A 14,484-nucleotide genomic window follows, 5' to 3' on the forward strand; every position below is an offset into this window, starting at 1 on the left:
CACTGGTCTGGCTGAATAGAAGCCATGTTTCCAGATCTGGATGGCCCAAGGACAATTTTCTTGATTAAATGATTAGCAAATGAGGTCTGTGAGATAAAAGTGAATGAACTTGTGATGGTTCTATTCACATGATGGAAGTTTTGAGTATAAAGCTACTATTTTCCAGAAGACCCAGCCAATTGACCACTTAACCCAAGAAGTGAGCAAGATGGGGCAGGCAGGAGTGGAAACTCAACTCTACCTAATGATCTGGGTTTGAGATTAGTTTTGAAATGCATATGTATCTCTGGTATCAAGGTAGGTGTTTTTGTCAGGAGATGGCTCATGATCCAAACAGCCGTGCTTATAATCAGAGAAAATTACTTTTAAATTAGTCCAGTTGTATTCAAATATAACTGTGCAATGTAATCTAGCTGTGGAAAAAAATTGGCCTGGAAGATCCACATTCCTCCACTTGATTGTACATTGAAAAAGCAGTGGCAACTCAATCACTGTGGTCATTTAATGCAGGCCAAGTGCTGCATACCATGATGATACCAAACAGGGAGAAAGACTATTCATGATGAGTAAGGAAAAGGCATTTTGAAAGCTCACGCAATTCCATCAAAACTGTCCGTGTTTCACCTTCTTGAACTTGTCCTTCAAGAGGGAAATCAGGCTGCCATTGAGACGACACCTTTTCTATTGAAGTCATAGCATTGGGAGTGTATTCTTGGGCTTTAAAAATAAATCTGCTTTGGGGAGGGAAATTGAGCCTGCGTGATGTGATGTTAGGCGAGTGATCGCAAGCACACCAGCTGAGAAAAGTCAAAATCACGGTTTCCATGGAAACGCTTAACTTGTCTGTGTCGCACACATTTCTCCAAGAAATAAATCCACCAGACTACCAGTGGCAAAAATTGCTCCGGGGCAGACAAAAGTAGAATCCCCAGTTCTCTTATGTTGAAATGCCTTCCCCCCAATTAATTCCAGCCCTCAGCCTGGGCAAGAACTAAATTTTAAGTCCTGAAAAGGCCTGACCTCCGAATCAGCAACTTTGTAATAATGGTTTGAAAGAAAGGGGGAAGAAAAAAAGAGTTTTCATGCAATCCCTTCCTTTCTCCCCTGCAGATATATGTTGGGTAAAGGAGAAAAACGGAAGTTTGATGAGTATGAAGATGGGCTGGAAGGCAAAGTCGTGTCTCCCTCCGACGGGCCATCCAAGGTGTCTTACACCTTACAGCGCCAGACTATCTTCAACATTTCCCTTATGAAGCTCTACAACCACAGGCCCCTGACCGAGCCCAGCCTGCAGAAGACCGTCCTCATCAACAACATGCTGCGGCGGATCCAGGAGGAGCTCAAGCAGGAAGGGGGCCTGAGACCCGTGTTTGCCCCGGCCTCGGCCTCGGCCTCCGCCTCCGCCTCCCCACCGCAGGCCGAGGACGGAGCTGCTGCCACCGCTGCAGCCGCGTTGAGTGACAGCTGCCGCGAGGCCCCGCCCACTCACCCCTGTGACCTCGGAAGCACTCCGCCCCTGGAGGCCTGCCTCACCCCGGCCTCGCTGCTCGAGGCGGACGACGACGCGTTTTGCACTGCCCCGGCCGCCCTGCCCCTGCCCACGCCGCCGCCATTATCGGCGGCGCCCACCAAACTCTCGCCCCCGGCGCTGCCGCCCGAGAAGGACAGCTTCTCCTCGGCCTTGGACGAGATCGAGGAGCTCTGCCCCACATCTACCTCCCCCGAGGCCGCTGCCACGGTGGCCACTTCCGCTTCCGGTTCCGCCCTGGCGCCGCACTGCGCCCTGATTGAGCCCGGCGGCGGCAATGGCGGCACCGCGGGCTGCGGCCTGCAGAGACTCGAGGGCGACCTCCCCGGGGGCCGCGCCGACGACCCCAAACTGATGGCGGACTCGCTGCCCGGCAACTTCGAGATCACCACGTCCACCACGGGCTTCCTGACGGACTTGACGCTGGACGACATCCTCTTCGCCGACATCGACACGTCCATGTACGACTTCGACCCCTGCGCCGCCTCCGCCTCCGGCGCCGCCGCCGCCGCCTCCAAGATGGCGCCCGTGTCGGCGGACGACCTGCTCAAGACGCTGGCGCCCTACAGCAGCCAGCCCGTGGCGCCCAGCCAGCCCTTCAAGATGGACCTCACCGAGCTGGACCACATCATGGAGGTGCTGGTGGGCTCCTAAGAGCCGAGCAGGGCCGGACCGCGGCGGCCCCTGCTGCCATGCGAGGCTCCCCGCCAGCCACCCCGCCCGACCGACCGGCAGACAGACAGACAGACACACACTTCTCCGCACTGTGCATGCATGCACCCTTGCTTGCCTTTATTTTTTTGTTTTTTCTTTGTTTTGTTTTTCTCCAGAGGGGAGAAAAAAATTAATGAACATTTTACAAAAAAAAAAAAAGGATCACACTAGTTTTTTTTTTTTCGTTTTCTGTTTTTTTGTTTTGTTTTGTTTTGCTTTGAGCAGAGTTGGAGTGCCTTCATCCAAAAACGACCACTTTTCATATAGGCTCTTTGGGGGGGCTGGCTCCTGAAACCTACTTCAACCTACCCCTGCAATAGGAAAGAAGACGTCGAAAACAAACAATGTTGTTGCTGTGTTGAATGACAAAAAAAAAAAAATAAACAGTTCAAGCAAAGCACAAGGAATAAGTTGGGAAAAAAAAAGCTGTACATTGCATGTGCATATTTGTCTATTTTTTCTATAAGTTTTATTGCAAGAGGTAAAAAAAAAGAAGAAAAAGAATATATATATATTATTTAGATAATCTCCGTACCTTTTCTGGCATTTTTGCCCTTCTATAGGTTGATCAGCAATTCAGCCTTTTTAGAGGCATTAACTCTACTCCTCTTTAAGTGTTGCATTTACATGGCTGTTTAGAAACTGCTGCCCAAATTTATTTTATATTTTTGTACAGATTCTGCAGTTTATGATATTGTTTTTCTAAAAACAAATGCTGTTTATACCTATGAGATAGCTATTTTGATAGGATTTGCTCACATAGTTCCTGCAAACTTCAGATGTACAAGTTGCACTTGTACTTTTATAGAGTTGTAATGTTTTATATGTGTTTGGTGCAAAGAGAAAATTGGATCAAATCAATCCACAGTCGATGTTCCCCAAACACACACAGACATACACGCACACACATACTCTAACCCTGCCATCATCCTCCCCCCCACACACACACACTATCCCTCCCATTATCCTCCCCACTACTACTACTATCTGCTTTAAGAAAGGGCCAGGCAATATCACACCCAAATTACACATTTTCCCATCCAGTGGCACGAACAGCTGCCAATTCTTTGACTTCCAAAGCCAGAGCCACTTCAGTTCATCGAATTCATAGTAAGCAGTTGGTGGTAGGAGGCCATTGAATTTGGGATTTAAATGAGACTTCTCTTTAGCTCCCTCTCTTGGGGGGATGGCTATCAAGTACTATTGTCTTTATAGCCAAGTTTTCCTATTTGTTTTTACCTTTTTAGATTAAACCCCAGATCATTCCTTTTTGGCATATTTTTTATGATGACCTGAAATTTTACGTGTAAACAAATTTTATGATAAGCAAACAACTTATTCATAAATGAAGCAAATACAGTGCTTTTTGGGTTTACAAAGAGGAAAATCCCCAGAATGCATCCATGATATTGCTCAATTGTCTCTTCCAGCTCCCCTTCCCTAGAGCTTTCGTTCCCTCTGTTGCTAAGTGCTGCCAATGGCATCTTTACAGTCACCACGGTGAGCGCTGCTCACCTCGGCCCAGCCAGGGGTGCACACTAACATCCATGGCTCTTGAACCTGGAGTTGGTCCCACTACATACATCACAGTTTCTAATCTGGTTGCTTTCTTTAATCAATTGCTTTGACAACACTCGATGGCCCTTTTGCCTGAATATACAGACAGAACACTCTGTGCATGTTTCTCCACCCCACCCAACCCTCCAGCACCACCTGACACCTCCCTCCACCTCCAGGACACTTAAAACGTATCTCTGTGCTCTGTATTCCTAGCTTTGTACATTTAATTTTACATTGTTTGCGATGTATCATGCTTGTTGCCAGAAATTGTTTATGGCCTTTATTGTTTTAAGTTTTTTTTCTTCCAGTGGTACTTTAGCTGGTTACAACCTATATTGTTGACATGCAGATGGCTTCTTTAGGAATAACTTTTATATTTATTTAAGAATTTTTAAATTATGGGATTTGTGTTGTTGTTGTCTTTATTGTTGGTCATTTGTCAATATTCAGTCACCAATTCTGCTCACTTCTTGCCATGGATAAAATTGAGTCTTTCTGGCCAATTAAAAAAAAAAAAAACGACAGCTTTATAAAATGGCACTTTAAACAAGCCATAGATAGTTTTATTTTTATAATGCACATGGCAAAGCAAATGCATTTGTGATGAAGGAACTGTTCATCTAAGCAAAGGATTGATGTGCAAGACTATGAAATCTTCCTGTATTCTAATTTATGTGGGTTCCCCCCCCCCACTTGAATGTGTTTTTTAAAAGCTAATTATCAGCTCAGGAGAGCAGTGGGAAACATATCAAATTGCACTTGTTCTTCTACAAGGAACCCCTAACCCAGACATCTGTCCAACTACAGACAGGTCATTTCCCTTGTAGGGCCAGGGACCATCCTTTGAGTTAGGTGCGGGTTGCTGCAGATGCTTCCTGTGTCACTGTGCCTGTCCATTTTAAGAGCTTCCTTTTCTTGTAGCAAGCAAATCAGCCCAGATGCCATGCTTTTGGTAACTGGAGGACCCAGCAAACTCACCACATGCGGCACACATACACATATGTATTCATACACAATAGTGTTGATGATTCCAAACAATAACAGGGTAAGGAAGTTGATTTGCCATTGTTAAAAACTGATTTACAGTAACTTAGAACAACTGTACTTGGGTTGGATTAGCAAATTGTGTGTTTAAACAAATCCCATATGTTGGGCAACAGTTCAAATAAGCACAGCAAAGTGTTGCCCAAACGTGGTTTTCTGACTCTTGTATTTGTAAGGCTGGGCTTCAGCATTAAAACAAAACCGTCAGCAGGCAAATGCTTTATAGCTCTGGACACCCTCGCCGAGCCTTGTTGATGTTCAAAGTCTTACAAGGGAAACCTGAGAAATTTGTGGCCCATTTCAACAATAGCAAGATGATCAGTGTTCAAGTTATCTCTGGGTCTTATTTTTATAAAGCAGTGCCCCCACATGGAAGAATATGAGCCTATGAGAGCTCCAAGTCCCAGTCTGAGTGCAGGACGTGCTTGCAGATACCACCTGGTACAGTGCCTTCCCCCTTCGTAAAAGACATCAAGTGGCACTATCGTCAGGCAGCCTGAGGTGCCTGAATGAGAGAGTCCTGCTGGGTGGGGCTGGGAGAGGATGATTCCTAACAGTGGCGTGCAATGAAGTGACAAGATGAGAGCAGAATAATAAGAGCTTTGATGTTGAAGTGATTTTTTTTCCCATAAGTTATTTATTCCTTCTTTCCTGTGTAAATATATTTATTTTACTGTGGAGCTCTAACAACATCTGGATCGTAATGTGCAGAATGTATGGTAGAAATGTATTCTCATGTAGGAATGTAAATCTGTTTTAATAGGGGGTCCAATTCAGACCCCGGGGTCTTTTCATCATGTGTGCAGTCCACTTGCATTTTCACTCTCTCTCCAATATGGGTCTATTTGAAATATGCAAAAGATAGGGATGAAATATGTTTTAATACTTCCAAATTTTTAAGAAAATCAAGCATCAAAGGGTTGATATTTTTAAACTTTTTCTTAGTAGCACTTTCTCTTTGTGACAAGAAGGGGCAACCGCATAACACTCTCTTCTACCAAAGGGTGAGAACTAGCCAGAGCCCCCACCCCACCTGAGTGTCTTTATCAATCGAGCTTTCTATTGCCATAGCCCCTTGGCGTGTCCCAACTGCCCTAAGGTCAATCAAGGAAACTTTCTTCAATAAATAAGCTCCAAAGAGCCAAAGTATCAACTTACAGATCGTTTTTAATGCTTAAATTTATTAGCCACCTTTGTGGTAAACAATGAATTATGAATAACTGCAGGGCAGCCTTCTTAAATGACAGGTGTGAAATATAAATAAATAAGAGACTACTTTTGTGCAGCCATTGTTCTTTCTGAATTGTCTTAATTTCAAAACCTTGCTGTTACAAATTGGACCTTTATATGTTTTTTTTTGAAAATAGTGAAAAGAGCTGATTTGGTCTGCTGTGGCTATCAATGGTTCACGTCCTATAACTGCCTGCAGCAGCCAGGTGTCTGTGTCCTGCTTGTGAACTGTTTTCTGTGCTTCTGAGAAGGAGTCCAAATGGTTCTCGGAAGTTAGCCAGGATCCAATGCTAACAAAGCCAATTTTAAGTTGTGGACATCTTTTGGGGATAATGAGTTTGGAAGAGAAGTGTAGTCCATCAGAGCAAATAACCAAGATTTTGGAAAATATGTATATAATGACATGTTTTGGTGCATGGTTTTGAGGAGGTTTTTTTTGTCAAAAAAAAAAAAAAAAGTAACCTTTCCCCCACAGACCTGAGAGCTGTGCCTTTTCTATGCAATATTACAGACATCACATCGGAACCCAGATGGCTGGATCCACATGTAGGTTTGGGCTGTAATCTAAGCAATTGGACAGATTAAATGTACATGGAAATGAGCAGTCTTAATTTTGTAGTTTTATATTATACAATAAACAGTTAAAAGATGAGCAAGGCTACTCTTCACTTTCCTTCTCCAAGATGGGTCCCGGCCGGCCCAGGTGTTGTCTGTCACCACAGGCTATTATTGTGGAACAGTTCACATGAAGCTATAGCAGGTGCTCTGGGCCTGCTCTCCATGGAGTTCTTCATCTTCGAAACATCATTGTCTCCTGCTTCTCTCCTAACACGTGGTAAACATGGTTCTCTTCCAAGTTTGAGTCACTGACCAGCTCTCTACCAAGTTGCCATTCCTTGCTTTCCTGAGGATCTACTCAGAACTGCAAGCATTTTCTACTGCCCTTTGTCCAGCTCTGGACCTCAGCCCCTACCAAGGCTTATTGTCAATCTCGCATTCAGCTCCTCTAAAACAGCCTTGCCTCCCCCATGCAGCTGATCCTTCCCTCTTGAGCCTCTCCTGGCCTCCTTGCTTTTCTGAGCCTGACCCCACTGCCCACACAAACCTGTTCCTTGACCAATTTTGTGGCCCCGGGGTGTCACCTCCTTTTCATCCCCGAGCCCCCCCCCCCCACAGCTTCTCAGCCCAGGCCGTCTTCCCCACTTACTTTCTACCTGCCCTGCGTGTGCTCAGTCCAGAATGCCAGTGGTTCTGTGGCAGTCCCGTGATGGATCAATCCGGATCTCCCAGCCATTTTCCATAGGCTAATGGTTGTAATCTTATTCAACCTACTATGCAGCTGGTCCATCTTTCTGAAGTCTCAGAATCCAACCTCCCGGGGTCAGGGTGGGTCCAGGACACCAAACAGCTGGATATGAGACTGGTGAAAAGGAGAGTTCTTTACACAGTGTCTCTTGTGGAGAGTGTTGGAAAGATATAGGTTGAGCTATGTCCTCCAAAAGAAATACATGCAAGCCATAACTCCCAATACCTCAGAATGTGACCTTTATTTGGATATAGAGCCATTAAAGATATAATTGCTTTAAAGCCCTCTTCCAATGAGGTGATACCCTTCTAAATGGATTTCAACACAAGTGAGCAGGCAGGGAGAACACCTGTAAAGATGAGGGCAGAGGGCAGAGTGATTTCATCTACAGGCCAGGACATAGCCCAGATTGCCATCAAAGGACCAGATGTGGGGCGGGTTGGGAGGCAGAACATTGCCCTTTCTCAGAGCTCAGAAGGAACAGTTACATGACATCACAGCCTTCGGCTTGGAACTACATGAATATGTTTCTTTTTTTCTTTTTGGATTTTGGGCCAACCTGACCGTGCTCAGGGGTTACTCCTAGCTCTGAAATCGCTCCTGGCAGGCTCGGGACCATCTGGGATGCCAGGTTGGCAGCATGCAAGGCATACGCCCTACCACTGTGCTATTGCACAGTTGTCCCGAACAATACATTGATGTTATTGTGCCCCTTGGTGGTACATTGTTAGGACTGCTCTAGCTCACCCACAGAGGGGGAGAACAGAATGAGTCTCCCTCAACATCAGTATGGGGACACAATAGTACTAGCAAATCTTCATCCTCCTGAAAGCATTCTGCAGCTGGAGCCCACAGCTGCTGTTATAGAGTGAGGTGTCTCCACTCAGTCTCTCTGTGTGTGAGGGCAGAAATCAAGTCTAATTTCCTAAATGTCTCTGGAGAGAACCGCAGAGATAGTACAGTGAGTGGGTAGGATTCTTGCCTTGCAATTGACCAACCCCAATTTGATTCCCCCAATCCCGGAGCCTGTCAGGAGTGGTTTTAAGCATTGCTGGTTGTTGCCTAACCCAAAAACCAAAAATAAAACAATCTCTGGAAATATTGGCAGCAATGAGACTGTAGGTTATGGATACACTTGCCTACACACCTAACACACAGTGGACTCTCTAAATATTAGTTCCATCAAAAGAAAGAAAATTCATCTAGTTGGCCAGTTGGAAGTAGTACAGGCCAGGGGCCAGAGCTATCATGAAGCGAGGAGGGTGCTTTCATTAAACACTGCTGACCAGGTTCCATCCCAGGCACCCTCTATAGTGCCCCGAGCATCACTAGGAGTAATTCTAATGGCAGTGAAAAGTAGCCCCTAGCACTACCAGGTGTAACCTTAAAACAAACCCCCCCCCCAAAAAAAAAAAAAGCACAGACAGTGCAGGATGCCTGTGTTTCATGCCCACTGTCATTCTGACTCTGACACCCCTGAGTTTTCCTGTTGGAAATCCAATCCTCATGTGCCTGTCTACCCATAGCCTGGTGATCCCAGGGCCCAAGAAAGCCTGGAGCTCCAGGTGACCTCCTGAGACTCACGGGGTCTCCACTGTCTCATCTGTAACCTGAGAGTTTAATGAACTGATCGCAGGTGGTGGTGGGTCTGAGATGCACTGAATTAGTGCTTAGTTTGAACTCTAGAACATTCCCAAAGGCACTCCATCAGTGTTGGTTCTAGTTAACATCACAGTGGAACATGAAGACCCAAGTGTCCATTTGGGGCAATGTTTTAGCTGGACCAGAAAGCAAAGCTAGAGTCTCAGTTCAATCATGTAGATTTTGCCAGCACCATGCTTGTTGTTGTGGGATCCTCGTTTGATTCACAGAGGACACTATACTCCAACCTGGCATGCTCTACTGCCTCTTCTATCTTTGTTTTTAACATCCTTTAGCTCCTCTTGAATCTCACAGGGGATGGGGTTCCTGGGGTTATTGCTACTGAACACTAAGGGTTTTGGACACCTCTCAGCATGGGTGTCTATGGTCCCATGGACTCTTTTTCCCCACACTTGCAGGTTTATCTTACAACCCATGTCTACAGGCTCAGAATTAAGCAATCCCTCCAAGTTCACACAGCTGGCAAGTAGGCAGAGTGAGGCTGGTGCCCAGGCCTCTGAGTCCACAGTATCATGGCTCCGTTTATTCTCTTGGATCCACAGGCAGTCTCCCCCTGGCCGAGTGAGTGTGAGTGAGGAAATCAGCACACACACATTCCCACCCAAACTGACTTCTTTCACTTCCCTGACCTTGGAGAAATCACTTCACCTCTCCTCTTTTTCCTCAGGGACTTGAAGCCATAAGGGAACACTGTGGCAATACCCTGAGAGACCAGGGTAGTAAGTTATCCTGAGGGACATGCAGTAGACCAGGAGTTGTGACAAGTGTACAGAATGAATGTCTCCTGTGATCACAGCTGTTGGTCCAGCTACTTCCCCTCACAGGCCTCAGAGGCCAAGAAAGGAGGCTTTGCTGGAGCTGGAAGTTTGAGTCTCTGGACTCTAAAAGCTTGGAGGACTCCACTGCTATCTTTTAGCACAAGACCCAAGCTCAGGGATTAAACTGAAGGTCTTGGGGGCCTCTTTTTATAATTTTTTATTATAGCACCGTGATTTACCAAATTATTCATAATACAGTTGTTTTAGCCATTAAATGTTCAGACACCAGTGCTTCTTGATGGGTTTTTGAGCTGCTGTTCTCAAGGCCTCAGCACCAACCTGGGCGGGCGAGGTTATTGCTGACTAGGTCTGTTGTCCTGTGGTGCCAACAACTGGAGACAGACAGCACAGGCAAAAATGGGTGAGCCAGACAAGTCCCTTATCTCCCAGCTGAGTGGCCGGAAATGGGCCCTGGTGATTAATGGCTTGTGAGATGGGGCAAAGGTGCTGGTGAGATGTGGGGTGGCCTTAGGCCTGAGCTTTTGGGTGTGACTCTAACCATCCTCAGGTTTCTGGAAGCTGAAGGTTTGAGGAATAATTTCCTAGATCCTTTCTTAGTGACTAGGCAGAGACTGAGCAGACAGGGTAAACTGAGGTACACAAAGGCACTTAAGACTAAATTGGGAAGTGATTAAGGTCTCCTCTGTCAGTGACTTTGAAAATTAGAGATACTATTGTTAGGAAGAAATTGAGGTTCAGTGAACCCTGGACCTAACAGCATCTTCCCTTCAGCTTGGCTTCAGACCTAGCAGCACCTGAAGTCCCCAAACTTTAGTTCTGTCCCTTCCCCCAGATACAAGCAAGCAAACACTTCTCTGGAAGCAAGAAAGTAGAAGCAAGTTCACCAAGGGCAGCAAGGTAAGATCCCAGGCCCCAACCTGGGTGTGATCTGGAAGACCCGCCAGATACTCCACCCGAAACACAGGTCTGCATTTCCCAGCTGGACTTTACTTTGTGACAAACTCAACTAAGCCCCAGCCTCTGCCTCTGCCTCTGCCTCTGCGCAGGCTCCACAAGTGCCCCTTCCCTTCCCTGCCTTCACCCCAACTTTCCAAGAACAACAAAAAATAATCAAGGGCCTCTGACATTGAGGCACTCTACTCTTGGTTCCTGAAACTTACCTTAGGAAGCCTTTCTGCAGATCTTTAAATCAGGTAAAAATTACTAAGTTCAGGGTTTAACTCCTGGCCCTGCACTCAGGCTGTACTTAGGGGGACCGTATGGGGTGCTGAAGATCAAATCTGGGTTGGTGCATGCATGACAAATACCCTACCTGCTGTACTATCACTCCAGTCCCTATTTCTAACTCTGGACTAGGAAGTGACTCACCTCCTCTTCCTTTCTCAGCCTCCAGCTGTCTGCCACTCCAGTACTTGAAAGACAGCTTTGGTCAGTCAGTCCTTGGCAGCTAATAGCTCAGGACTTGTTCCTTGGCCTGCATTTCCCTCAGGTATGTGGACAGAATTTTTCCTTCTGGCAACCAGGCTTTGAAGCAGACTTTGTGGGGCTGGATGACTGCAGACTTTTAGGGAGGATTGGCCAGGGGCTACAGACTAGAATAAGGAATGTGGTGTACTAGGAAAAGCCAAGTAATTTCTGATGTTTAACCTTTCTTTGCCTATGAAAATACTTTTTTTAGGGACTGGAGCAATAGCACAGTGGGTAGAGCATTTGTCTTGCATGCGGCCAACCCTGTTTCCATCCCTCACGTGTTCCCCAGAGCCTGCCAGGAGTGTTTTTTGAGCTCAGAGCCAGGAGTAACCCCTGAGTACTGCTGGGTGTGGCCCAAAAACAACAACAAAACTTATTTTAGTTTGATGCCTGTCACTGCATATGGTCCAAACACCACTAGAAGTAAGCCCAGAGTCCAGAACCAGGAACAGCTCTAAGTATTATTAGGTGTGACCCCAAAACAAACAAAGAAGCACACGTGCGACACACTCTCTCTCTCACTCTCTCACTCACTCTCTCTTTCTCTCCCTCTCTCTCTCTCTCTCTCTCTCTCTCTTTCTCTCTCTCTCTCTCTCTCTCTCTCTCTCTCTCTCTCTCTCTCTCTCTCTCTCTCTCTCTCTCTCTCTCTCTCTCTGTCTCTCTCTCACATGGTCCATACCTATCACCAAAGAATTTCAAATTAAAACATGAGACACTACAACATGCCAGTTACAATGGCTGAAATCTCAATTGCCGACAACCATTGGATTGTGGCGAACAGGCATTCATTCGCTACTGGTGAGAATGCAGAGGGCAGACATTCTGGAACACAGTTTGGGAGTTTCTTACAAAACTAAACATCCTTTTGCCATATGATCCAACAATCACACTTGGAGGTATTTACCCAATGAGTTTAAATCTTATGTCTACACAAAAACCTTAACACAAATGTTTATAGCAGCTTTTATTCTTAACTGCCAAAAGTTAGAAACAACGAAGACGTCCTTCAGGAAGTGAATAAACAAACTGGTACATCCGAACAGGGATCTATTATTCAACAATTAAAATAAATGAGATGTCAAGCAATGGAGAAAACACACACACACACACACACACACACACGAACCATGAACCATAAAAGTATATTGGTGTATTGTTAATAAAAGAAGCCAACCTGAAGAAGCTACAAGCTATATGATTCCAATTCCATATAACATTCTAAAAAAGGCAAAAACTATGAAGCAAAAAGGTTAGGAATAGACCAGGCTCAGGGGGAGGTATGAGTGGTGATGTTAGGGGATTTTAGGGTGTAGCACTATTCTGCATGAGACTATACTGATGAACACATAACATACATTTCTCAAAACCCAGAGAATGGGTAGCTCAGGTTGGGAGTTTCCAGAATATCTGTGAACTTCAGGTAATGTAAACTCAGTACAATTGGCTGTTGGCTCATAGTTTGAAGGAAAGAAACATACTATAGCAACATGTTAATAGTAGGGGATACTTTATGGGGTTACAGAGACCCTACATACTTACATAGAGTAAGTGATTTTTGATAAACTTTACCATAAACCTAAACGAAATTTTTTTAAGTTCTATTCATAAACTTTTTAAAAGTTCTATTAGTGAAAAGGCTTTAAACTAAAGAAACTACCTTGCTTTGCAATGAACACAGAGGTTGATGCATGTAGGGCAACTACTATTTAGTTATTTCTTTATTTGCTTTAGGTGCCAGGATTGAAACCAGATCCTCAAACATGAAGGCATAAATTTTTCTTTTTTGGCTAAAATAACACATTAAAGATGTCTGCTGCCCACATCTCTCTCCTTCAGAGCAGAGCAAGGCAACAGCTCCGCTGTCCCCTGGGAATGTTCACTGCTCTCTTTTGAGATCAGGGGTGCATGTGCGCACACACACACACACACACACACACACACACACACAGAGAGAGAGAGAGAGAGAGAGAGAGAGAGAGAGAGAGAGAGAGAGAGAGAAAGGCACACAACACTGAGAGTGCAAATACATCACCTGTCGAAAGTTCAAAACTTTCATGATCTCTGTTATCTGGGCTGGTAAGTGGGATCCGAGGTACCCCAACCCATTTTCACTGGGCTGCTCAGGTTCAGCGCTGGGAGGCAGAGAGAAAATGAAGAGAAGGTAAAGTGAGACCCTAAATCACCCTGCTGAAAGCAGGTGTGACTGGGCACCTACTTCATAGGCAAAAACTCAGTCTGGAGACCCTCAGGGAACAAGCGTGGCTTTGCTTGGCTCAGTGCTGGGGCACCGGCCTTAAGCAGGAACAAGCCCATCAGAAGGGTAGGCCCTAGCTGCATCCAGCCCAGCCTCAGAGACTCTGTCACTCAAAAAGAGATGCAATTGAGTCAGCACTGCGAGGTGCATGCTGGGAGAACGTGGGTGGGACATCGGGAGAGTGTCTGAAGAGTGAAAAGGACCAAGAAGGCCATGGCAGAAATTCTTGGGAAGGGAAGGTGCCACACAGGGATTAACCCAGGGCCTCACACATGCAAGGCATGTGTTCTAGTACTTGAGCCACATCCCAGACCCAGGAATGCTGGATCTTATTCCAAGAAAGCTGGTGATTCATTTGGAGTGCAAGAGTAATATAATCTCACACGTGATTTCTCCAAGTGCAGGCCACAGACCAGGTTCTCATTAAGTGAATAATAAATGCAGGTGCCAACCCACTGCTAGGCCTGCTGGATTCAAATGGGCTGCTCCCCAAGATCCTCAGGGCATTTCAGGTCACCTTTTGGAAACATGGGACACATTTCTGTCTTCAAAGGGGTTGCACTCTGGCTGCTCTGCTGAGGACAGATGCTGCAGACCAGGTAAAGTACAAAGCTCACACAAAGACCCGAATTAGTCTTGGCGAGAAATAGGAGTGCCTTGGGTGACATGAGGTTGCTTCTGCTAGATCTGGAAGAAAATCAGGGTTCAGTGAGGAAGGGATGCAGTAGGAAATGGGAGCGTCAAGGATGACCCTAGGGTCATGGGTGAATGGAAGTACTATGGACTGTAAACTGGGTCATAAAGACAATGACTAATGCAAGTGAGCCAGGGCTGAGGACATTAGGTTGTGACCTGCTTCTGGGGGTGGCAGAGCTCATGCTCATGGTCACCAGACCTCCCGGTCCCCAAGATTCTCTTCTGTCCAAGGGCCAAGCTG

The 14,484-nt window shown here is 45.9% G+C and overlaps 1 protein-coding gene across 2 annotated transcripts in view; it reads left to right on the forward strand.

The window, feature by feature from the left end:
* Nucleotides 1-2,182, forward strand: part of SERTAD2 (SERTA domain containing 2) — a 136,934-nt gene extending 134,752 nt beyond the window's left edge. For both annotated transcript variants that reach the window (XM_049784746.1, XM_049784748.1), the window contains exon 2: nt 1,111-2,182. In XM_049784746.1, the coding sequence (XP_049640703.1) occupies nt 1,115-2,182 (1,068 nt within the window). In that variant the 5' untranslated portion in view covers nt 1,111-1,114. The remainder of the gene's footprint in view (nt 1-1,110) is intronic.
* Nucleotides 2,183-14,484: the final 12,302 nt, after the last annotated feature.

The sequence above is a fragment of the Suncus etruscus genome, chromosome 12 (genome assembly GCF_024139225.1).
Source record: "Suncus etruscus isolate mSunEtr1 chromosome 12, mSunEtr1.pri.cur, whole genome shotgun sequence".
NCBI lineage: Eukaryota > Metazoa > Chordata > Mammalia > Eulipotyphla > Soricidae > Suncus > Suncus etruscus.